The sequence below is a fragment of the Lipomyces doorenjongii genome, assembly GCF_038497915.1.
Source record: "Lipomyces doorenjongii strain NRRL Y-27504 unplaced genomic scaffold V1508scaffold_69, whole genome shotgun sequence".
NCBI classification, from domain to species: Eukaryota; Fungi; Ascomycota; class Lipomycetes; order Lipomycetales; family Lipomycetaceae; genus Lipomyces; species Lipomyces doorenjongii.
This window is the reverse complement of record NW_027118136.1, coordinates 1-24,469: the sequence shown is the minus strand read 5'-3', so window position 1 is coordinate 24,469 and position 24,469 is coordinate 1. Positions and strand designations below refer to the sequence as shown.

Genomic DNA, 24,469 nt, shown 5'->3' with positions numbered 1-24,469 from the left:
TGATATTGCACCACTTCTGAACTTTGATTCTTGCTGTATCGTCGATAATGGACACCTGCTGTCCACCAGACTTGTGTCGTTTGAGGCAGGGATTGCGAAGATGTTAACTGGTTTTATGTAGGACGCTGTATGACAGGATCGTCTGAGCTATTGGCTCTTTTCCGCGTCCTGTGGAGATTTGAAGACAACCTTCTCCAAGAAGTTGGTAATGGCGGTTTGCAGTAACTCGATTGCAATGGGATATGTTTACCAGATTGAGTAGTCCAGTCAGCCAGTATGGCGGCTACCTATTGGACAGTCTCTAGTTCCCCTCCCCAGATTATTGAATTCTTAATTGCCTATTTACATAATACTAAAATCATTAACTTTTGATACATACTATCCATCTTCCAACCCAAAACATTATGCATACTAATCAACATGAGCAAATCATAGTAATAGAGTAAAGCTTACAATATAGAGATCATAGAACTCGTTTTCGCTATTCGTTCATCTGGCCGCAGTCGCGGAGCAAAGGTCCACAAGCCTGACGCCTCGCATATAGCGCTCAAAGGCCGTCATCTGGATTGCGCGCTGCATCTGTCTCCAGCACTCCTCCATATCAAAGTCGACCTCGGCGCATCCGATTTTTGCACCATTCAACCTGACAGGAGAAGCCATGTCGTCAAAGCGGAGACCAAACTTGCTGTTCTCTAAGAATTCTTTCCGGGTGACAGGAAACTCAATGCGCGTGCGGCAATTGTAATTGCCCTTATTGTCTAAGCGCTTCCAGATAATAACTCCCGTGTACAACTGGCCGACAAGGTGCTCGCCATTGTACGTATACAATCCAGTCTCTTCATAAACCTGCCAATCAAAGTCTTTGCAGAAATCCGCAAATTCTGGCACTTGGGTAATCATCATGCTGTTACTCCGAGCCGTGTCTAGATCCTGGGAAAGCTTCGCCAGCGGGACATCATACCACTTCACAGGATTCGGAGAATATTCCTTCACTGCAGTGACGATGACTGTCTTGACGTGATAATCCAGGAGCAATGTGAACGCGTCTTGACAAAGTTGGTTAAGGTTCTCGTAGTACCCGTTCAAAAATAACGTCGTAATTTCACCCCGACCGGGGGAAAGCTCAGTCTCAACGCCAAGCGACGAGCATGGTGACAATCGTGATCCTTTATAAATATGAGTCATCTTCTGGTAGCAATACTCCAGGTCTTCAAGACGCTTCTCGTGTGTCTTCGGCGTGGAATCGATGAAAACGGGGTAACCAGTCTTCAGAATCGTGTTCATCATGAAGTTCTCTATGGCATTCAAAAATTGTGGCCGGACGTGCGACCTAATTCTAACGACTTTAGAAAGCGCATTGTATGACACAGCTGGCACTCTAGTGTTCGTTAGAAATCGTCCAAACCAAAGATACAGGCAAAATAGTAACCTACATTGAATTTTTGAAATGCACCTGCGAAAGATGATAGCGCAACTCCGAGAACTCAACTGAGTCGAGCTTGACAAAGTAGTCCTCATAAGGCTTGAGATCGGTCGCTACATTCAACGCGTCGACAACAGGACGGGCATCAGGCAAATGACTGAGTATATACGATTCCTCTAAGGAACGGTTGATATGGTGATAAAACGGATGCGCTACTGCTGAGTAGTCTCTAAAGCCAATGTTGGATGGATACTCGTATTTGGATAGATCAATATCACCATATGGCTGAGTCAATTGACTGCTGACGATGTATTCGGGAGACGTCATCTTCTGTTCCGCGTCCTCAAACTGGGACAGGCCAATCATCTGCATCGACCAATGGCTGTTGTCATCGATATTAGACATCGACTTTGTGGCCCAGATTTTGCTACCGGCGATGGTATTATCACGCGGCACGGTCACAGAGCTAACTTCGCAAAGACTACCGCGTTGAGTAATTCCAATGCTAGACTGTTGCAAATCAATGGGTGCAGCCGATACTTGTGGTACATACCAGCTACTATAGTTCTCAAGTCCATCGGTCGGCAAGTTCATATGACCGAAATTGAAACGGCTACTATTCGAAAGGACACTAGCATCCGTGCTTTGCGGAGTAGGCGTGAGCCGTCCGCCAGAGGCGGCCCCAGGATAAATGCCGCTCGCAGACTGGGAATCCAGAGCATCCTGGGTATCCAGACAGGATTGGGTAAGTTGTACCGGCCGGCTCGGGTTGCTGTCGACTGTAAGCATGTTTGGGTAGAAGCTTCGTTGAGCGGCTGACGAATAAATCCGTACAGAAGTACAAAAGGAATCGGGAGATTAAGGCGTTACGGAACTGATATATAAAAGACCAAACAAGGACCAGATTCCAGACAGTGAGACTTTCCCTGATATTGACGATCGCCTGAACAGGGACAGTCAACGCTAGTAGTATCCGACTGACATCTCGGAATGGACTATCCTAAGAGTCGCGTCAGATTACTTCCGATGTACAGACAAGGGCCGTCATATCTATGGAACAAGACACACGCATTGAAAGTTGATTGAGGCTATAGCTGAATGGGGACACGCTCGACAGCGCTTGGCCCGCCACGAGGCAGGACGATCAGCCATACTGCAGATACCGTCATTAATGTATTGCCAGAAAATTACTTGAGTGCGACGACAAGGATGCGAGCAAGGCTGACGTGAATACTATTCGACCAGGATCAGCAACAAGTAAACAAGGAAGCTTGCGGATGTCGGGTTAGGGTCTATTGTGACGTCGCCATCGCCACACCGACGACCAGCTTACCAGACGAGCTGTATGGGGGATCACGTGCAAAATCCGTCCGCACGGCCGCGCGTTGGAGCGGCATCGCCTCGGCACTTCCTCCGGGCGGTCTCCGCGTGTTTGTCGGTTGGTTGCGCGAGGCGAAGGATCCCGATGATCGCGTCATTCTCCGATAATTCCCGATACATGCCAACATGCAGGGGATGGCTGGGCCGAGAGCAGGGCTGACACGCGAGCTCTTCCCGCCACCTTCCTAGTATGTCTAGCAAATATTGGACACTCGGCTTGAACTGGACCATTTACAATATCATTTGCGTAATCACAAGACAAGACGATCAGTTGACATTGCCAGCAATCACGAGTACAAGTAGACTGAGGAATGAGTTGTAAAATGAATATGCACTAAAAGCATGTACGCAAATAATTTATGTGCAAACAAAATGTAAACAAATGAAATTCCCGAATAAAGTCTCGACAAACAAGTATAAAGGCCCATCAAACACGAAATCATTCCAATGCTAGTAATAACAATATATAAAACAATATAATGATCACACTAAGGCATAATACGACAATAAACAGTGCTTAAATAGGGACGAAAGCAATTAACCAGATGTAGGACTCCTTACAACAAAACAAAACAAAAAGATAGATAAAAAGACAAACCTCATTAAAACTTTTTGTACCAACCCATAACACATATATACCGTTTCATTTATTGTCAATCCAATAAACCACCAATTATCAAGTCGACTTCCGCCATCCTCCGTTCCAGAACACGGTTGCGAGCTCCTTGGTCGCCGTGAGCGCATGGTTAATGTGGCCCCAAAATCCTTCCGGGTTCTGAATATCGTCGTCCATCTCGCCGTCGAAATCGTCATCGTCGTCGCTATCCACTTTTGGCGGCATCGGGAGTGACGATGACGAATCATTCGACCGCACCCTAGCCGACCGCTGGATAGTCGATTGGGAATCACCGAGATTCACCCCATTGTACACATGATCAGCGTGCTCGCTCGACGGCGCGTCGTCTGTGATACTCGTACTCGGCAGTATGTCGTTTATCCGGCCTCGCGCCAAAACAACACTGTCCCGCCGTAACGAGGCAATCAACGAACTGTCCATGTCGACAATGTCTTCGTCGTCCGACATTGTGTCAGAGTCTGAACTAGAGGCAAGATCTGGATGCCGGTTTTCGGCCGACGATGAGTCTTCGAGGTAGCTAGTGTACGGCTGCGAGATCGATCCAGCCAGATTCGTATTAGATGACCGCGTTGCAAGATATGACGACGATGATTTAGATGCAAGTAAAGAGGATGAGGAAGATGCAAGGTTGGATGCTGACGATCGAGACGGGCGAAGAACCGGCTCAGATGGGAGGTAATTCGATGGCTCAGTCGGTGTCGTCTCCTCATATCGACTGTGAGGTGTGTCGGTGCTGTGATGCCTGTAGTAACGATGGGTCCGCGAAAAGTAATCGTCTTCGTCATCATCGTAATCAGCTTCATGACCAATATCAACATCGTCAACGCCTTCATCGTCACCCATTGAAAAATACGCGGAAGGGTGTCGAGATGACGACTGCTTTTCCGACTTCTCGTCTGGCTCGTGAACATATTTTAGTTTCGTAGCCGGCAGCTTAGCGATTGTGTGCGGTTCAAGAGAGGCAGGCCGCTGGAACGAACCCGACCCAGAGCGAACCATCAGAAACAAGCCCGGCTCGTCCTCATCTGCATCTTCGTCGTCTGTCGACGTCGCAGACGATGTACCGGACATAGGCACAGAGTTCAAATTATCGTCGTCGTCATCCTTTGCCTCTAGAGCAATGCACTGCTCAACCCGATCACTAAAGTGAATGTGCTTGGTCGTCGCTGGCTTCTGCGTGTTTCCATTGCCAAGTGTTAGCCGATCACTAAAATTGGCACTGCTGGCCGCGAAACTTCTGGCAACCAGTGTTGAAGGAAACCGCGGGTCTCGCCGTTCAGGTGCAACCACAGACGTGTATGGCGGCTGCGGAGATGAGTAGGATGCCGTCGTGGGAGTAGTGCCAGGAGCCCGCAAATGTCGCTGGGCCTTCACTGACGCGGCGGCTTGCTTGAGAAGATTTGACGATGAGACCGACCGCGACAGCATGACCTCGGAAACACTCCGTTTCTTCAAAATCGGCTTCTTTGCGGTAACTGACGATCGGACTGGAGGCGATGGGACGCCGGCGTGTAGTGTCGCGCCGTTGTCGGTTGGTGACGGCGAAATGACGGAGGGCGATTCCAAAAACGTCTTTGACGGCGTATACAGTGGCCCATATAACCACGTCACATCATAATCTTTGAGCCTAGAGCGAGAACTCACAATTAGGTTCATCCACACAAAAAGAAAACTTTTCCGATCTCTTTGCAAGAAAATCGGAACGCACAGAATGAGAACGAAATAAAGCAAAACGGGCATAAATTAAAGGAGAAGGCTAACCAGTTGACGCTCTCTGGAGACACAGTCTTGAGATTATATTTTGCTTTTGTCCAGGTCCGCCAGGACGCGTTTTCGAGGCGGGCGCTGTTGGCGACGTCCTTGCGACGGAGGACGATGTACCTCCACGACGACGAGATGTCGGATTCTTGCCAGTTGTGAGAGAGGTAGTCGACGTGGCGCGACGGCTCATACTGGATCACGGAGTCATCATTGGCGGCGTACAAAACATCAGGCGCGGCCGAGAAAGAGAGTGTGACGGGCACTATCGGAGTCGTGGCTACGGTACCGGTCGGCGTGCTGTCGCCAGAACTGGGGGTTGATCCGGACTCGACGTCTACCATAATTTGATCGAACGGAGCCTTGATGACGGGTGAGTCAGGCACGGTGAAGGATGTATCGACCGACGCAGCAGAGGACGCGGAAGAGGTCGAGGCCGCGTCAGACAGTAGCAGATCGGGAAGGTGCAACGCGTCTGTGATGAAACTGGAGGCGTGCGCAGAAGCAGCAGTAGCAGCAGCAGCCTGTACAGGCGGCGACGCGGGATCAGCGGCAGAGAGAACCGAAGACATGCAGCTGTGGGCGGAGACGCCGACTAACAAGCAAGGTCACTTCGGTGGGTACGGCACACGGCGGATGAAAGGGACGATGGAGAAAAATGTGGACGATCCCAGATGGAGTGTATGCGATCAGAAGCTAGACGTGGTGGTGATGGGAGCGTGAAGATGGAGGAAGTAAGCGGCGAAAGAGGAGGTGGGAAGGTGGTGAAGCAGACGTTGGCGTGGGGCGAGCAGCGAGTGAGCTTAGAAGCAGAGCCAGAATTGGAGCCAGACCGATCAGGGATAATTGTTCACACTTTGACGTGGGTCGCCTCAGTCGCGGCGCCTAAACTCCCGCAAACCTAAACCCGCTCACAACGCATTCGCAATCGCCCTTTCCAACCAATTGCTTGAAATTCTCTTGCCCCTGAAGCACGCCTATGTTGGTCTAATCATAGCCACCGCAGGGTTTGAGTTCAAAGCGACCCTAATCCTGAGAGTGAGGTTGTGGAAACACGTTTTGTGTGGTGTAAATGTAACTGGTCTTATGGCCCAGTTGGTTAAGGCATCGTGCTAATAACGCGAGGATCCGCGGTTCGATCCCGCGTAAGACCATCTCCAGTTACTTATTATAATTTTTTTGCCGAACAGCGCAGATATAGCCCACATAACGTGTATATATTTTAAAAACATCATGATTAAAAAATTATGAGTGTTTGTCTAGTGTTTGTACTTGTCTTGCCATGAAAACTTGAATTGGTACAAATGAGAACATAATTGTGATCACCCACATGGGCAGGACGAATCGCCACTGGCAGCGGCTATTGCAAAATTCTGTTCTGAATACTCGTCAGTAAGGTAGCGCGTGAGCTGCGAACTACGTCTAGACCGCTGGAAATAAACCTGTATACGAAACTATTCCGTAGTGGCGAACTAGTTGCACTTAGATAAGCCCAGCTCGCCACCGCACCTGCTGACCCCCTGCGGAGCGCCTAGAAAAACCTTAGTCTGCCTATTCGTTCAGCCAACGTTGACGCGTAATGGGTCAAAAGGGAGAAGCAGTGAAAAGTTGACGCCCGATTCAACGAATTCGACGTTCTAGGCACTGCTCAAATAATTCTACTATTGCATCTTGGCCATCCGATGAAGCTCATGCCTGCGAAATATTGGGCCACATTGTCGGTGGCCCAACTTGGTGTGGTGTAGCTGCCCATATTAAATTCGACTACTAGGCAGAAATGTTTTTCCGCCGATTAAATTAAATTTTGTTGCGCTGAAAAGTTTTTCCGGTGGGGCGTCTCTCCACCTGACCCAGCATATTATGTCCTGCTGACGTCACTGCCACTGATTGCTACTGTTCAGTCCAAATACAAAGTATGTTTAATTATGGCCGTTCTCTTCTACATGTGAAACCGCTGAGATGGAAGCACGGGCGCAAGATACTCGAAACTTTGAGGCTGGAAATGCGAAGAGACGGTTGACCAGAGTTCGATCGTAGATATCTCTCGTTAATTTATTGCTTTTTTCATTCCTTGCTTAGTAGTGATTTACTCTTTAGATACAGTAATAGCTAGTCATCGCACTGTGAAAATGTATTCCAAGTGTTCGAAGAAAGTAGTCGCGTCTCTGTTTGGCACCTAAAAGTACTTCGTTCCTCTCAAGCCAGGCCACGCTCATCGCGGTCGTTGTCATTTACGTCGACCTCAGCTGGCTGATCGTCAATATTCTTCGCCTCAATTTGCCTCCACTCGTCTTCAAAGTTTTGTTCACTGGAGCCATCTAGCATCGCGAAATCATGGTTATCCGGTCATTAGCGTAATCGAATTGATCTTCACCATTTATCAGTATTCTGAGCTCTTTTAGGCTCTGAAGCGAACCTTGACCCGAGCATGCAATGTTCGGAGATGATACGAACTCGAGAAATGTATACCCAGACATGCCGGTCACGTAGTCTAATTATTCTATTGTCTGGAGCGCAGACATTCATTCATCAGTAACATATATGTGCACAAAATGCACAAATAAACGAACATGAAGCGAGATAGAGTAATTGTCTTGTCGGTCGTAGAAATTGTAATGTGGTTTTGCGAACCGGGGATCAAGGTGCCATCTAAGCGACGCCATCCGTCTCTCCATTCCGGACGGGTCTTGGCTTCAACCCACGCCTTGTATGTCTCCTTCAGTTTGCCATCTATAAGCGCATCTTCTAACCCCTTCGAAAAAATTGCATCCATTACTTGCCTTGTAGTAATTTCAACCAGCTCAACGCTTATTCCAGCCCAACTTGCAACACTTGCCACGGATATCGGTCCGGAAAAGCTTAGAATCGGTACGACTATACTGTTTCAAGGCAGCTGAAGTTGCTCTGTGAACGGGGTTCAGGGTCTCGGTTACGGAGATACCGATTTTAATAGCATAGTGCGCGCTGTCGAAGGGAAGCAACTTATTAGTCACACTTAAATTTCCATTCACATTAATGCTGTCGAATACAAGCTCTTCTTACTCTTCTTCCATTGCTATGCATATGTTAGACCCTAGTCATGAGATAAAAGATACCTAGCATACCTGCAATTGAATCCGTGCATGCTTGCAGACTAATATCTCATTGACGTAAAGATTCAAGACGCTGGTCGACAGCTTCTTATATAGATCTTCATTATTATTGTCACCAGATACCCTAACCCGATGCCACAATTCGTTCGAACCCCGTATGAAGGGTGATCGCGTTTGTGAATCGACCATGGGAATATGCCGTTCATGCACAAGCTCTCCATTCCTAATGCGACCCTTCTTGGCTTCTTCAATGTTTCGTAATGTATTATTACTCGGACTCGTCAGAGTCCATAGACGACTGACGTAAACGATCATGGAAGTTTGCTCTGGTTGCGGAGCTGCCTAATTGAATTCAGAATAAAGTGGCAGCCCCATAGCTATCAGATTAGGTGACTTTGTTACTGTATAGACATGCACGCTCCCTCACGGCAAATAAGAACGCACTAACAACGCAGAAGGAATTAAACAACGCACAAGCGTCTATCCAGGTCAGCTTGCGCCACAAGAGCCTGATTGTCATCGATCTGGTATCGATCTGCGAATCTGCTGTGATGCCACCATTTGGGACTTCGCTGGCTTATCCGATGGCCTGATTGCGTCACTTGTAATGTATCAAGAGGATGTCGATCATAAAAGCAATGACAGGCCGGCCCTGGCTGACAGACCGCCACGCCATATTAAGCAGTGATCTAAGGGTTTCTGAAATAAATAGCACTGCTGGCTAGCTGCTTCTGATGTAAACTCAATTATTAGTCGCCAGCTCAATTTACTATTTGAATTGCATTACTACAAAACTACTTCACCGGCAACTCACTATGTTATATAGCCTACAACAATATAATCCAACGCCAATAATGCAGCCCGTCATCCAAATAATTCCCAACTTCGTCAAATAAATCTCATATAGCCAATATCTCATCCTCAATTGTACCGTAAATCTGTTGCTGCATGGCAATAATATGAAGTAGTCCTTCATTAATAGACAGCGTCGCGAGAACTACAAACCACGAGTCAGTACAACAGCTTCCGATTTCATACTATTGAACACTTACTGAAAGAGTAGAATAACACAAATTCATCTTCATTACCAATTCGTACGTCGCTAACTTGTTTGAGACGGAATTCGTTCACTTTGGCAATCATGCGTTCCCGCGCATGCTCAGTGTTGGGAAGATGGTCTGGTAAAGGGAGGCCGAGTCGAAGAGCCGACGAAAGAACTGCACATACATTACAATCTTTATCGAGAACCTATATATTTAAACTTACGGTAAAATAGCAAGAAAATCCTATTTCCCAATTCCTTTCCTACAATCGTGTTAGAATTACACAAAATCATGAACCTCAATGAATACCCTTACGTTCTAACTCTGTATACCGAATTATATCTGGGTCCAATTCAGAAGATTTCGTAGCGCGCCGAATCATTGTCTAACGAACTGATTAGCATCACCTAACAGTAACCGAAACGGGACAGTTACGTTGACGTTATGGTATGCATCCAATATCTCTTCTGTAACACCTATGATGACATTATATTGCTGAATCGGATATTGCCCTTTCAATCGAAACTCCTTTCCAGCTTGAGCAATCAGATCACGAAGTTTTAAACACGATTTGGCTAAGTTTTGCTCTTCCTGCAAACCAATGTATTGTGACTGACTTATGCTGTCCTGCAAGAGGGATATCTTTGACAACGGATCCGATTTCCAAATCAGACCCAATCTAATCCAAAGAATCCCTAGTTTTCGTTTGAGCTCTGCACGAGCAGAGTTAGGCCATCTAATTCCTCGTCAGTGTTTGCTCCTGGCGAAGACAGACACAAAAACCTTACACATAGAGAGTGATTATCACACTCCATAACACACCAGCGATAACTGCGATTAAACGATGCACTGCATCCTCCATCAGTAACAACCCCTACATGCCTTGTTTGTCTTTTGACTTACCCGCGATTTCTCCAATCATCGGATGTGAACCTCCTTCATCATCGTCATCTTCATCATCTCCACGAGATAAACTGTAAGAATACAAAGCAGTAAGATTAAACGTAAGCAGAATAAACCTATTCATCCCGCGTTACTAATTCTTCACACCTGAACAACAATTTCATAACAAACCTTCCAAATACGGTATTAGGACGGCCGGTGAGAATCATGTGAAAGCAGATGAGTGCAATAAAGAATCCGACTATCGGCAATGCAATATTATTCGAAGGGAAGAGTTGCCATCTAGCGACGTTATTTAATGTCGTATACCTGTAGGTAAAATAGCTACCAACTCACGCCACGTAAGCACTGGAAGTTCCAATCACCGTGCCCAAAATTCTTGAATTTAAGGTCAGTCAGTCGTTCAATATAGTCTACTGACCATCGCATACCGATAAAAGGCTGCACTTAGGGTACTACCAATCGAAATATTCATAACAATGACAAACGATATTAGACCCCATTCTCCGCGATAATGATAGAAAATATCCCTCGTCTCGTTGAAAAATGCTGGCATAGTAAATATCATGGCGCCGACACCAACTTTGATACCGTACTTGACATCGTTCCGTCTAAACATTCGCAGAGCTCGCCAGAGACGGAGACCTAATGGCACAGGACCAGGAGGCTTTACAAACCTCAGATCGCTAGAGTCGTCGCTGAAAAGACGCGATAGCTCCTGGGGAACAGTCACAGCATCTTCAGATGTGAACGGTCCAAAGTATGATGTTCGGCACTCCCAAAACTTAAGCCAGTCCCACGATCGTGGACGACTCTGAGTTAAGTATGCATCATATTCTTCAATCACTGCAAGAACCTGCAAGAGGCCATCTGTAAAGTTCAAAAGTCCATAAGAGAACTGGCCGCAGACAGATGCGATTTCCTCTAGCAGCACACCAATGTCTTCATCATTCGACTCAATGTGCGATCGGAATACGTCCATAGAGTACATCTCTCGCAAGGTAGACGTCCGCGCATCATCGAATGTCTGCCTGGCCAACATTATAGTATCTTTTAAACCCACATCTACTCGAATGCGAGATTCCAACCGCCCACCGTGAAACGGAAGCATCTCGAGCGCGTTCTGCAGTATACTAACCAAGGTGTCCTACATACGGAAGTCAACCAATAGATCAACAATATAAAATCTTAAAACTGTTTTATGTACCATCTGCGGACCCAAGTAATGCACAAACACGTCAAATAGTTCTGAACATGACGTTTTCCGATACCCATGTCGGACTTCCATTAGCCGTAACTTCATAGCCTGCGAGCTCTTGAGGCCACGGATATGCTGCGATAAATGTTGAATAGATTTGACCAGCCGCGCTTGGAAATAATACTCGTCAACTGTGCCGCGAATGTAGTACTCATACATGGACTCGTGCAGAAGTGTATCAAGCGAACGCATCAGTGATTGCGACGATTTGAGCAGTTTATCAAATTCATCTGATGTAAATGCTGTGCCAGTGATAAAATTGTGTGTCATCGCCGATAGCTACAATAATTAGAAGTTCGATTACAGAATTCGCCGTAACGCACTTACTGAATTTCCATATGTCTTCATAGTCTTATTGGATGTTTCTCTAATTTTCATTAACATCCATGACAAAGAATACTGAAGTCAATTACTTACTTTAGTTTTGCGATAGCCATATATGGAAAGACGAGAAAGCACACACTAGTAGCAATGACAATTCCAGAATTAACAATCACCGAAACTTGTATAATCTTCGAAAATGACACATCTCCACGTTGTATAGAGCCTTCATGAATCAAAATAGAAGCAAATGAGACTGATGCTAAGGAGCACGCAGTGTTGAATGTTGCGATTTTCATCTTCTGCTTCAGGAATGCAATGGATCCAAGACCGCCAGCGCAGAACACAATCAAGACAATGGCATGGCCCACAACAATACGGTCTAATCCACCAAAGAAACGCGCTGTGAGCATGCTGAGTACAGAAAGGCTGGCACTGTATAGAAGCGCTATCTCCGCGAACATGGTACCTTCAATCATGCTGCCAATAGATCGCGAGGAATGAAAGTACACTGTCGCTGTCGCGGCGAGATGCTTTGCATCTCCAGATCCAAGTACTCGTGACAATGGTGCACAAAAGACAACAAGAGATGCTAAAAAATACGCAATAGCACATTTCAAAGGACGTGTCAACGTTGGGGAACTAAAACAATCAAGTGCGCGCCAAACAGTGTATATTGTCTTCTTGGATATACTCGTTCGTCGCGGACCAGTACGGTCAAGCATATCTCGATTAATACAATCGCGAGGACTCCTTTCTTGAGCTTCGAGATCGTCAGTCGTGGTGGTATGATCCAGAAGAAAGGTTGTACCAGACCCCAGCAATGACAGGGCTACACTGCTAGAGGAGGGAACTTGAAACGAATGCTTTCTTAGCGTATTCCTAGTCTTAGATCCAGAGTTCAGCTCGCCATTGTCTTCAGATAGTTCACCGCTAGAATAGTTTTCGAAACGGTCTTGTTGAACTTGTGGGTCTGGCGAAGTAGAGATCGAAGCGTTTAAGCTTGGACAATCAACATCGTCTCGCCTGTGTTCTGATTCTAGACGAGGTGGTGTGCTTGTCGTCGTACCTCGAGTTGAAGATAACCAGTCTCCCATTACTTATAGGTAATAGTCCGGTATTGGAGACTATAGAAATCGAAAATGCTGATTGCCTGTGCCGAACCGGATTTATTGCGTCGAGAGGAGTGACCGCGAGTAGCCAAGAGTTGTGATGAGGCTTGCCATGACGTCATTAGCAGCTGCATACAGATAATGGAATATATGGATAAACGCAAATAAATCTGCAATCTACTAGATTGAAGATTACGGATTTAGTATAATGGTTTGTAAGTACGAGACCGAGGAAATGAAGATCGACCTTTGTAGTCGCATGCTGGATTGCGTGGGTAGTTGACCAATCGTTTATGCTTCTGCGCGGGCCCCGATTAAAGTGGTCAAGCTTGACTTACCTGGATATCTCGCGGATAACAATTCCCACAAAATGGCAGTCATAATTGATGATAAATCACCGATATGTATTCCATTTATTTTAGAAAAATTGAAAGAACACCAGGAGGCTAATGGTGGTCCGATTTCTGCGCCACCTTTCTTCATCGGGCTTAATGGCGTCCAGGGAGTCGGGAAGACTACGCTCGTGAGGACCAATAAATAACTACTTCTCTTAGACACGGAATAGCTAATATCACCTATTTAGGTCACTCTTTTGGCGAAGACACTGGAAGAGTCGCCTTATTCATTGCCAGTATCTGTTCTTTCAATTGACGACCTTTACCTTACACATGATGACCAAGTCGCTTTAGCGAAGTCAAATCCACTCAACCCACTAGTTCAGCACCGGGGCGAGCCTGGTACGCACGATCTGGAGCTCGCTGCGACTCTGTTTACAGCATTGAAAAGCGAACAACCAGCGCTGATACCGCGTTATGATAAGTCTCAGTTCAACGGACAAGGCGACCGCATGGACAAGGCGAAGTGGATCTCGGTGAATCAAGAGGGCCAACCAAAGATTAAGGTCGTCATATTCGAGGGATGGTGTGTCGGATTCCAGGCCTTGACAGATGATGAAGTGAAGGCAAAGTGGGAGGAGAGTAAACTGGTACATCAAGCCGATGTGAAATTCCCTAGAACCACATTGTGGGGCCTTAGATTAGAAGATCTACTATTCGTGAACTGCATGCTGAAAGGCTACGACGTCATGACGAATCTTTTTGATGCCATGATTCATATCGATGCAGTAGATACATCGTATGTTTACAAATGGCGACTGCAGCAGGAAGCGGAATTGCGCGAGCAAACCGGACGCGGCATGACGGATGAGGAAGTTGTTAAGTTTGTAGACGGATACTACCCGGCTTACGAACTATTTTCTGGTAAACTGCGGCGAGGAATCGTTAAGTGTAAGGGACGCCAGTTGCGATTAGTCGTGAGAGACGACCGAAAGGTACAAGATATAGTTGTTATATAGGCGTGCTATTCCAAAACGCTTCAGGCACCAGTCTTTAAACATAAATCCATTTGCTAGCAGAACCACAGAATCATGATCATTTACGCTCGCAGAAAGTGGTCAGGAGTTTAGCGCATTCAAACAAATAAAGTTGAGATGCGAGGTGGCCACGTCAAGAGGCGGCTCGATCCTGTTGGACTTTGTACCGCCAACGGCCCTTCGATTACGCATTTCTATCCAGTGAAACGACTACACCACCGCAATTTTCTCGTACGGCGTTATCTAATCCACCGCTAGTTCAACGAATTGTGTTAGAGCACAAGTAACAATTAAGATGAGAGTTTCCGGCAGCGCAATATTCAGCTTCTCATCTTGAGGCGTTCGGTACAGCATAATCATGCTCAAGTGGTGGGATCTCTATTGTAAAGTAGAAGTAAAGTAGAAGCACGATGTCAATCCACTTTCAATCCTTCCGCTGACGGCGACCTTGGAACTTCACTAATTCCTGAGCTGCCTTCTTGTTTTTTTTCCTCCTCCCTTTGTGCTTCTTCCATCTTAATCTCTCTGACAAACAATATCATGTAACATGCCAACAAAAGACCGGCTATCATATTGGGCCACACTACTTCTCCGTCGGCCAATTTGGCCGATATCATTCTTATTTCAGTCAAGATCCCCATCACAAGCTGCAATGTCCCCGTCCACCTTAGGATTGGTCGGAATGCCGCTATACCGCCGAAGTACCAATACATAAGCACATGATGTAGAGCATTTAGGGTCGCAAACAGCTCCCACCCTTTGTGGTGCTTAAGCACACGGACGTATGTCAGGACGGGAGTTGTTAGGTGATGAAATCCAAAGTGCAAAGCTACTTGCCCCCCGTTGGCCAAAACAAGTAAGATATCAATATATTCGTAAAATTTGGACAGGTGGTAAGCGTATCTCCGGTCCGCATCTGTCGGAAGCAACCAGATTAAGGTGTTGTCGAGGTAGGGCATTGCCATGCGGGACAGTAGGATAGTAAAAAGGAACCAGAGGGACACGGCTCCATAGAAACGGTTGTTGAATTTCATGAGCGTAGAGGAAATGGGAAGAGGACCGTGAGATAGAACTCGGCTCCGGACGAAGGCGGCTGTCGTAACGAAGACCACCGTCGGACAGAGAATGCCCGGAATGGTAGTAAGAGCGTCTAAGGAAGAATCTGTAGAGAGCATGGTCCGCAATATCGCTAGCTTGATACGCTGGCGATGGCCCATGGTCTACAATATATTCCCCGCGAAATGTGAGTCATGCGATGACTACCATATATTTTATGAATGAACCCAAACCCATGTCATGAACTATCTGGGGGGGCTCCCCCGAGATTGCGATAAGCTAGAATCGAGAACCAAAAATTTACCGAGACTGGCCGCACGTGCATATGGCCAAAGCTTGATGTAGGTACTTCCAACAAGAATTTTTGCGCGTAATCGTGGAATATGGATATAGTATCTTTTTCATTATTAATCTCCTTTCTTTCTGATCTTCACCATCCTACCGGTGTAGTATATATTGCCAGCCAACCACAATGTGACCGCTACTCCTGTTACTTCTGACGGAGTAGAGTTTTTAACTGGCATCACGTGAAGTATTAACCAGTTTATCACAGAAGGTCCTGCGCAGCGCACAAGAATATACCCTGCACCTTTGAGTGATGTAAAGACGGTCACTGGGGTTGCATGGACAATCGTTGTGATAGTTCAAACAGATTGACAGTACTCAAGGTTTAAGGGTGGAGTTTTTCTATTCGCGTTCGTAGTCGCAATTCACGAATAAAATATCAACGGCGAATATTTGTGAATAATATTCACAGTTTGCCAACAAACTAATGGCCAATAATTTCACGTTCTGACGGGTCTCATTAGCTCGCTAATATCATCTCCAAGAGAACAAGTCTCTACAACAACAGACACAACAAATCTGACTATGAGGAAGGTAATGTTCAGAGATCTGTATGCCAACGTGGGGGTTAGAATAATATTAACGAATATTACGAATAAAAATATTTCGGGATATTAAGCATGAATTATCCCAAATATTCAGTGTCCACTGTACAGGATGTGTATTATGGTCAATTCGTCCAACTCGGTTCATGGACCTCTGTCCAGCCGGCGCTTATCTCGCTTCCGGATATACAGTCTTGCCGGGACCAACCCACGCTGGCGCACAACGCTAAACTGAATTAATCCTCCCGACGAAGATGTACCTTGTACCAGAGCTGGGGCAGAGATCAAAACCGTAGCATTTTTTCAGCACATGCCTCATGCATTTCTTCCGCCCGGATAATACCCAGTTACCCTTAAGATGCCTTCTCTACCTGGCCACTGGCTGCAGATTACGGCTGGCGTGGTCTTTCACAACATACTGATGCAAGGCAGGGCTTGAAGCATGAGCAAAGAACTGAAACCATATAGTAATGAGCTGCCCAGTATGAGCAAATTAATATAAAATTAGACACTATAGAATGGCGGGTTAGGATAGGATGATATTCAGGGTCCTGTGGAGATCCAATTTTATCGTGCTCCTCATTTTAACATGCCTCGAAGTATACCTCGCCGGATGACCAATACTTCTCCACCCGAATCCACGCAATCGACTCTTAGATAGTAAGAACAATTTTCCCACGACGTGGTGATCTTTCATTTGCAAGCTGATACGCTTTGCTTGCCTCCTCCATCGGCAGCGTCTGTGCAACAAAGACCTTGAGTAACTCCAGATCCAGAGCTATAGCTATTTGTTCCAGTTGCGCCCCGGAAGGCTCCACAATGAAGAAAATTGCGTTCACATGGTCTTTTCCTGTAGCAAATGACTGCTGGCGATGACGTTCCACAAAGTCATAGCTTAACGAGTCAATGGTTAGAAGAATACCGTGATCTTTTACCAACGACCAGCATTGTTCCAATATGGCACCACCCACAGTGTCAATGATGATGTCATACTCCCCGTGCATTCCCTCCAGTTCGTTATACTGCAATACTTCAATTGCGCCAAGAGACAGCAGAAATTCTCCATTACGATCATTGGAAGTGGAGGCAGCGACAACGTGCAGTCCCGAAAGTACCGCTAATTGCACAAGGAATGTGCCTACCGCTCCCGATGCCCCAGTGATCAGGATCTTTTCCTTTGATTGGCCTTCCTGCGAAACTTTGTTTCGGTTCTTCTCCTTGAGATCAGGAGGCAATATTCCAGCTTTCTCAAACAACGCTTGCCATGCTGTCAAGGCGCTCATGGGAACCGCAGCCGACTGTGCCCAGTCAAGCTGTTTGGGTTTCAACGACGCCTCGTCTGACCTCACAACTGCATATTCAGCCCAAGTTGACCCTTTTCCGATTGACAGGGACATGCCATATACTTCGTCTCCGGGATTGAATGGTCGCTTCCCATCGATATCTGAAGTGTCGTTTTCAGAAGAAACTGCGACAACGGTTCCAGAAAAATCGTGACCTGGAATGGCACATTCGTCTCTATATGTCTCGGGCCACGTCAACTCGTCCCTAGTGACTGTCGAGGCTCGAACGCGAATCAGCAGCTCATCGCTTTGTGTGATTTGAGGTACGGGGATATTGCTGTCCAGAATCAGGGCCGATGGAGGTGCAGGATTAGCTTCAGAGAAACGGGTCGATGAATCCAACTCGTTCTGGCGAATACGAACGGCCTTCATGGTCGACTTCATTGTTTGCAATTCTATCTTCACAGCCCTGTTGGTAACGTCGGTTGTTGATAGAAAGGCCACACTTAGATTTCTGACAACAGTCAAATAGCAACAAGATCTTGAGAAATGTTAGACTCTGATCATAAGGAGACCCAATCGTTGATGATCGGTATGTCCAACAATGAGAGAGGACTATTGACGAGTGCCAGGACGAGACGAGAACGACTATTTAGTAACCCTGAGCGCCGAGAAACATAACAGTGTTAGTCACGAAAGGAAACACAATATGATAGCATGAAACGTTAGATATCGACAGATAAGAATCAATAGGCCGAAGTTAACGGGAATCCATAGGCGAATTAGCGAGGCAACTTCCAAACGTTGGGGCGGTGGAGGCGGTGTTGGGGCAGTGGAGGCGGTGGAGGCGGTGGAGGCTGCGCTTCTACTTGCCCCTTCGGCAAGTAAAAGCTGTTGTCTGATTAACTTAGTAAATTACCAACGAATACGAATAATTGAAAATATCATGCTTACTAATGCGAATACGAATAAAATAGATTATTCGTAAGTTAAATACTAGTACAATAAATATCACTCATTACCGGCAAGCTCTCTTCTATAAGAATCCCTCGATAGCATCAACTTTCTAATGGTCTCGCCATTCAAGGAGTGCCTAAATGCTTTGACAGAAATAAAGTTTACTTTGCCTCGACGATTTACGAATATATTCGTTATTCGTATTCGACGCTTCGGATTTTCAGATATCCTACGAATACGAATAAGAAAAAAGATATATGAACACCCCTACTTTTCTGCATTCCTGATAGCTCAGGCAAGCCCTCGCAAGTAGGGGTGGACACCAGTACAACTTTCTCTATTCGCGTTCGTATTCGCAATTCTTAGAATATATTTATTCGCAACGAATAAAATGTCAACGACGAATACGATTAAGTTTTGCTAGCACACTAGTGAAATATACTATTAGTTGCAAGACATGCTCGACGACGCTGCCTTCGATGCCAGGGGAATTCTTCGCTTGTATTATTCGGCCACCAAACCCCGGATTTTGAACATTACGAACAAAATACCGAGATCTGGTGGTAGCGCTGCATGCCATCAGATGGTAAAGAGACGAGCCTCAGGACACAGCTACTCTCCCCGAAGGGCGGGTAGCTGTGCTCGTATATGTATAGACTCTCGATTGAGCTCAAGAATTTATAGAAAGGAACATCCATTTGGACAAAGGCGCAGGGAAATCCGCCGGCAATAAAACAAAAACCCAGTGGGAAAACAAACAATCCCGGAGGTAAAACCTAACTTTGTTCCTTACGAGCCCTCCCCTCTTGCCTTGTCGACGGCGTCGCTGGCCGGTAGTGGAGCAAGTGGCTTGGTTCTCGCCGTCTTGGAGCCTCTACCTGTTCCAGGCGAGTAGCGTGCTGTTTTCGTTATAGAGGACCTCAGCCTGTCACAGGCTCCCCGCTTGACGCCTGTCGACAAGGCCTCACTAGAACCGGTAATAAGACCAAGTGGTTTGTCGCACTTACTCCGGTTCCAGATTGAGCTCTTGCCACAGCCATTAATATTGTAGCGAACGATGTGGATGCGTTACCCACAACAGCGAACGTTGACGCGTTCAACCGCAGCACGCGAGAGGTCGCGCTGGTAGAGCTGCTACACTACAGGTTTATTGGTTATAATTAGAATGTGCGTGCGTGCAACATGTTATGGCACCATTTTACGGGAAGTTATTGCTCAGGGATTAAACTAATATTGTGGTCGAGGAGAGAAAGCTAAACCGAAAAGGGAAAGGTTTTAAAGTTCGGCCTGAAAATGCGAAAATGAAATTTTGTCATCCGTTTAAGATGGTTGGGAAACACCTCTGCCACAGCTGTCATCGATACTGCGGAGGACCATATATTTTCAGCATTATTTCCAACCGTTTGTGTGTTTTGAGTTCAAAATCGAGAAAGAATTGCAGTACAGGCCAAACATTAGAAAATTATGGATACTTGTATATTACAACTATGCTGCCAATTTGTGAATCGGGCCTCTTTGTTGTGACAGGGCTCCTCGGCTATAGGCGGTAATCGAGGGTGCGGTGCCGAGCTCCCTCTAGTGCGCTTTTCAACTTCAGCCCAAAACCCAAAGGAAGCTGCGGATCGACGTCAAGCTGCTATGTAGCCTTTGCCACGCATTTGTGTAGTCTCGGAACGCGAACGCGTCTTCTTTTATCGCGTTTGTTTAAGTAGGCACAGATTGGGAAGATGGCAGGTTAGGGCAATAAATGTACTTACGCAGGCTTAGCGCCTGCTCCGTCAATAATTCCCTTTTCCAGTCTCATCCTGCAACCAATTTCTATCCCCTAGGGGATTTGCAACTTCATGTGGCGTTGAGCGTTTTAATACCTTTCGGGGGCGATGGGTACGAAAAGTCTACTCTACGCTAACCCCAAAGAGGAATGGTTGGTAAATGCTTCATGAATCTCCAAATAAAAAAAAAACCGAGAACTTTCTGTCCATCACTGTCCACCAGCCATATATGGCTTGGATCGTACTTCGCTACCTAATGAGTTGTGATATATAAACACCAAGACAGAATGAAGTGCCACCTACCTCGACCAATTCCACTAGGTTCCAGGAGCATATATCGAACGCATGCACCATGCGATCAATCACCACCACCATATCCACCTCAACACAAGCAAATCGTGTCCATATCCTTGGACTCGGTAGCATCGGCAACTTTGTCGCTCATTCACTGTCCGAAATCCCCAATGGCCCCTCAGTCACACTTCTGCTGCATCGCAAACCCCTTCTAGATGCCTATAAAAAACGGAAACCAAATATTGGTAGAGACAGTCGAAAGCAAACATATAAGCTCGGGAAGGTACGACTTTGAGACTCTCCACGATGGCGAGTGGTATAAGACATCCGCCAGAGAGCCTGACTCAGAATCATATTCATCAGCCTCACCCATTACCGATGTTATCGACAACCTCATCATTTGCGTCAAAGCCACCCCCAAACCGTGGATGCCCTTCGTCCGATTCATCACCGATTAACCTCGCAATCTAATATTCTCTTCCTGCAGAACGGTTCCGGCATGATTGAGGAAGTGAATGCGCATCTATTCACGAATCCAAACAAGCGTCCTAGTTATCTGATTGGAGTTATCTCCCACGGTGTAACACTCAATTCTCCATTCAATATCACACATACCGGATTCTCTGCAACTTCAGTGAGACCTGTCCCGTGTGAAAGCGTTTCCTCAACTCTCTTATCCAATGATTGCTCTACAGATGGACCACCAACCACCAACCGCTTCCTCCAAACGTTGACTCTATCCCTCGTCTCAACTTAACGTCCTACTCATACACCTCCATCCTCCAAATCCAGCTCGAAAAACTTGCCGTCAATGCCTTTTGCAATCCGCTCTGTGCCCTAAATGACTCTAGAAATGGATTCCTCTTCACGATCCCTGAGACACGGCGAGAAATTCTGACAGAAATCTCAGATGTAGTTCTGGCGTTGCCGGAGTTGAAACATGCTTTGGGCTTAGAGGAGAGGTTCTCGGTCGACAATTTAGAAAATACGGTGAATGGGATTATTCAGAAGACATATAACACTACTTGCTCCATGGTCTGGGATCTACGAGCAGGGAGGGAGACAGAGGTGAGGTTTATTAATGGGTCATGGTCGCGGATGGGAAGGAGGGTGGGTGTGAAGACGACGGTGAATGACCGATTAGTTGCACAAGTTGAGGAAAGGACGAGGATGAGGATGGCTTAAGTGAGCGATGCGAAATAGTCGGTTAGGCCTGTGGTATATCGTTTGTTTGTATAGTTAGAAGACATGAAGCTAGATTAAGAACGTCAAATATTGATCAAGAGGAATGAAGCTTAAGAGCCTCCGCTTGCGCCAATTGGTCTAACACAAGCAAAACTCGGAAGCATGAATTTGAGCAACTTTCACAAGCGAGGTGCGATTGCAGAGGAACCTGAGAGCGAAGACGGAGAGGATCACTCTGTCCCACCACCCAGGTAAGTACAGATTCATATCGATCATTGCAGGTGCTCAAATCGGAGAGGGGAGCCTGGGAATGCAAAAGCAATAATCTCACCGCATGCGTGGTCATACCGTTCTCGATGGGTGAATAGGCTATTTTGTAGCCGTGTAAGGATAACTCTAATGCCTACTTGTATCCGTACGTCATCAATTGATTTCTAGCAAATAATTAATTAACTTCTCAATAGCTCAAGAAGCAAGTGTAATATCAGCGTTTTCTCTACTATTATCTAACTATTTAATTATATGCTTAAAGCACAAACCAATTAGGTCCGCACATCTGAGCTTCGCGACTCCGATAGAGCTGACAGCTTATTGTTTTTGCAACTTCATAGAACCTCGTCTTCGGATATGTTATTTGACAGCTGGGACCTAGCATCGGTGATCTATCAGAGCGATATTTCGACATTACCAACAGGTTCAGCGACATCGAGAGAAATTGGAATACGACGAGAGGTGGGAATCCTATTTCCCAAAGGCAGATGATTCTAATTCATTTGGATCATTATCAACCGTTCTGACCAATGACTGTAAATCAGGGTTAGGGTTATCGCAAAAGGGTTAGGGGCGTATTATTGGGACTGAACTTTTGCACTATACCTATTATTTGTAGAAGCTGATACTTTGCAGAGGCGACAATATTTAGGCTCACGATTTCTCAATCCACAGAAGACAGTCTTCGGTTTAACCCCATGACCACGAGCAATTCAGAGTAGTGAACCCGCTGAAAATAACATGCTTTACAGCATGCAAAGGTCGGCAGGCAATATGTAGGTTGTGAAATGGAAGCTATTGCTTTGAGCGAGCTTTGTCATATCGAGTAGCAATGCCTAATTTCTGCTGGTATCTGACCATGGTCGGGATGATCCCGAGCCAAGTGGCGTCGTGCGCCACGAAACTCAAAGCGAGGCTTGATGATGTGGATATTCTTCCAAGGCTACTCAAGTTGTGGTAGAACGTGAGGGATAGCAAGGCATGCAAGATCCCCCATCATGCTTGCAATTTCAATTCGTGCTTCCCTCAATTCAGCGTAGGAGAATTGGCTGAGCAAGTTTCGACCAGGGAACCACAGATATTCGTCAAATGCAAACAAGAGGTACGCACGAGCCAGTTGCCGTTGTTAATCGCCAAAGTTACTTGGCAGATGTGAGAGCGAGAGACCTCATGCCGTAACAAAAAGATCTAGCACTTCTTCCGGTGCTGACAAATGAGAGCTTCGAACAAAGATGTCGTTGTGATTCATTTGGAGTATTAAGGGCCAAAAAAGGCAACCTAACCCTATCGGCTTCTGGGTGCAACGCCCGGAAGGAGTGGAAAAGAGGATCAATATTGTCCAATCGGCAACGGCCACCGGAACGGCCACCGTTCGGTGGCCGTTCCGTGGCCGTTCGGTAGAGAGTTTAGAGGCTGCGATAAGACAGACCATCGACATTGAAAATCGACTAATTCACGCAGAAGAGTCTTTCAAACTTAGATAAGTGGCCATGGTGCCTATTACTTTCCAAGCAGCTGGGAGGAATATTATATCAACAATAACTCATTGACTAAGATCAACAAAGTTACAGTGATCTTTGCGTGCACTGAGGCTAGCTGAATATGGCTAGTTCGTTCTGATGGGACTTTTCGTGTACTGAGATGCCGTGGCCGATTTCAGTGGCTCTAGTTTTGTGTATGCCATTATTTCCACCAAGGGGTTTACATGTTTCACAGTTATATATATAAGTAGCTGTCTTGGTGGCGCCTACGTGCCCTGATTGATTTTGTGGGATATCCACAGTGCAGCTAGCTTCTAGAATATAACGGTACACTTCGATGGACAAGACCCAGCAGATTTACATTCAAGATGAAGATCGAGCAGCGGGTATTGTGTTCGATGCGCCGCCAACCTCTATGTGGGGGAGGGTCTTACAAAAGATCGAACTAAAGTCCGAGGTCGAAAATGGTCGTCGCAGTAATCCTGGTAAGATTAAGTTGTTTCGGTCTCTTGTGCCAATTGCTAAGCCTGCCGTAGATCTCGATCCTGTTCCTCCAGAAGGCCGACATTGGCATGCTCGACACTGTAAGTTTAAGAGAACGGTGGTTATGACGCGTACTCATTGTATTAGATGGTTTGTTTTGGATTTCAGACAACGTGTCCGTCAGCGGCTTCCGTACCGCTTCTTCTATCATGGATGTTGGGTTGTCATGGCGAATGTCGCTTCTCTGTGTTGCTCTCGCGAACCTGCTGGCTGGCATTATTATAACATTGAATGGCATTGTTGGTGCCGATTATCACATCCCGTTCAGTATTCAGTCCCGAGCGTCATATGGATATTATCTGTCTTATCTCATGATCCTGATGCGTTGCATCGTCGGCATTTTCTGGTATGGTATTCAGACATATACGGGTGCAGAGTGTGTTCGTGAGTTAGCTTTGCGATATTTCGGTAGTGATATTATGGTGAACTAATTTCTTTG

At 46.3% G+C, this 24,469-nt stretch overlaps 8 protein-coding genes and 1 non-coding gene across 9 annotated transcripts; 4 read left to right on the top strand and 5 right to left on the bottom strand.

Moving 5' to 3' along the window:
• Positions 1-489: 489 nt before the first annotated feature.
• On the bottom strand, positions 490-2,509 carry V1508DRAFT_451451 (uncharacterized protein; the record flags this gene model as incomplete). Its single annotated transcript, XM_066942505.1, has 2 exons — positions 1,434-2,509; positions 490-1,378 (listed from the first exon to the last, which is right to left on the bottom strand). The coding sequence occupies exons 1-2, from the start codon at positions 2,210-2,212 to the stop codon at positions 490-492; spliced, it is 1,668 nt and encodes a 555-aa protein (XP_066793479.1). The 5' UTR covers positions 2,213-2,509.
• A 511-nt stretch (positions 2,510-3,020) lies between these two features.
• Positions 3,021-5,973, bottom strand: V1508DRAFT_424493 (uncharacterized protein). Its single transcript, XM_066941301.1, has 2 exons — positions 5,202-5,973; positions 3,021-5,067 (listed from the first exon to the last, which is right to left on the bottom strand). The coding sequence occupies exons 1-2, from the start codon at positions 5,768-5,770 to the stop codon at positions 3,480-3,482; spliced, it is 2,157 nt and encodes a 718-aa protein (XP_066793478.1). The 5' UTR covers positions 5,771-5,973; the 3' UTR covers positions 3,021-3,479.
• Positions 5,974-6,278: 305 nt separating this feature from the next.
• On the top strand, positions 6,279-6,352 carry V1508DRAFT_t89. Its single transcript has one exon. It is a non-coding gene; the product is annotated as a tRNA-Ile (tRNA).
• A 2,664-nt stretch (positions 6,353-9,016) lies between these two features.
• Positions 9,017-13,406, bottom strand: V1508DRAFT_424481 (Fusaric acid resistance protein-like-domain-containing protein). The gene is made up of 14 exons (XM_066941300.1): positions 13,266-13,406; positions 11,912-13,033; positions 11,822-11,861; positions 11,444-11,773; positions 10,668-11,383; positions 10,573-10,614; positions 10,408-10,518; positions 10,237-10,352; positions 10,122-10,182; positions 9,769-10,069; positions 9,649-9,718; positions 9,557-9,595; positions 9,343-9,507; positions 9,017-9,287 (listed from the first exon to the last, which is right to left on the bottom strand). Exons 2-14 carry the CDS (start codon positions 12,910-12,912, stop codon positions 9,190-9,192), a joined length of 3,090 nt encoding a protein of 1,029 aa, XP_066793477.1. The 5' UTR covers positions 12,913-13,033; positions 13,266-13,406; the 3' UTR covers positions 9,017-9,189.
• On the top strand, positions 13,069-14,733 carry V1508DRAFT_424479 (P-loop containing nucleoside triphosphate hydrolase protein). The gene is made up of 2 exons (XM_066941299.1): positions 13,069-13,450; positions 13,511-14,733. The coding sequence occupies exons 1-2, from the start codon at positions 13,298-13,300 to the stop codon at positions 14,279-14,281; spliced, it is 924 nt and encodes a 307-aa protein (XP_066793476.1). The 5' UTR covers positions 13,069-13,297; the 3' UTR covers positions 14,282-14,733.
• V1508DRAFT_406258 (uncharacterized protein) lies at positions 14,713-15,264 on the bottom strand (the record flags this gene model as incomplete). The annotated part of the gene is made up of 1 exon (XM_066938762.1): positions 14,713-15,264. One exon carries the CDS (start codon positions 15,262-15,264, stop codon positions 14,713-14,715), a length of 552 nt encoding a protein of 183 aa, XP_066793475.1.
• A 1,428-nt stretch (positions 15,265-16,692) lies between these two features.
• Positions 16,693-18,457, bottom strand: V1508DRAFT_259098 (uncharacterized protein). The gene has a single exon (XM_066936426.1). The coding sequence runs from the start codon at positions 17,970-17,972 to the stop codon at positions 16,899-16,901; it is 1,074 nt and encodes a 357-aa protein (XP_066793474.1). The 5' UTR covers positions 17,973-18,457; the 3' UTR covers positions 16,693-16,898.
• Positions 18,458-20,609: 2,152 nt separating this feature from the next.
• On the top strand, positions 20,610-22,172 carry V1508DRAFT_451429 (ketopantoate reductase; the record flags this gene model as incomplete). The annotated part of the gene is made up of 3 exons (XM_066942504.1): positions 20,610-20,834; positions 21,039-21,199; positions 21,247-22,172. 3 exons carry the CDS (start codon positions 20,610-20,612, stop codon positions 21,734-21,736), a joined length of 876 nt encoding a protein of 291 aa, XP_066793473.1. The 3' UTR covers positions 21,737-22,172.
• Positions 22,173-23,634: 1,462 nt separating this feature from the next.
• V1508DRAFT_258790 (permease for cytosine/purines, uracil, thiamine, allantoin-domain-containing protein) lies at positions 23,635-24,469 on the top strand. Its single transcript, XM_066936425.1, has 3 exons — positions 23,635-23,972; positions 24,024-24,071; positions 24,118-24,469. The coding sequence occupies exons 1-3, from the start codon at positions 23,825-23,827 to the stop codon at positions 24,459-24,461; spliced, it is 540 nt and encodes a 179-aa protein (XP_066793472.1). The 5' UTR covers positions 23,635-23,824; the 3' UTR covers positions 24,462-24,469.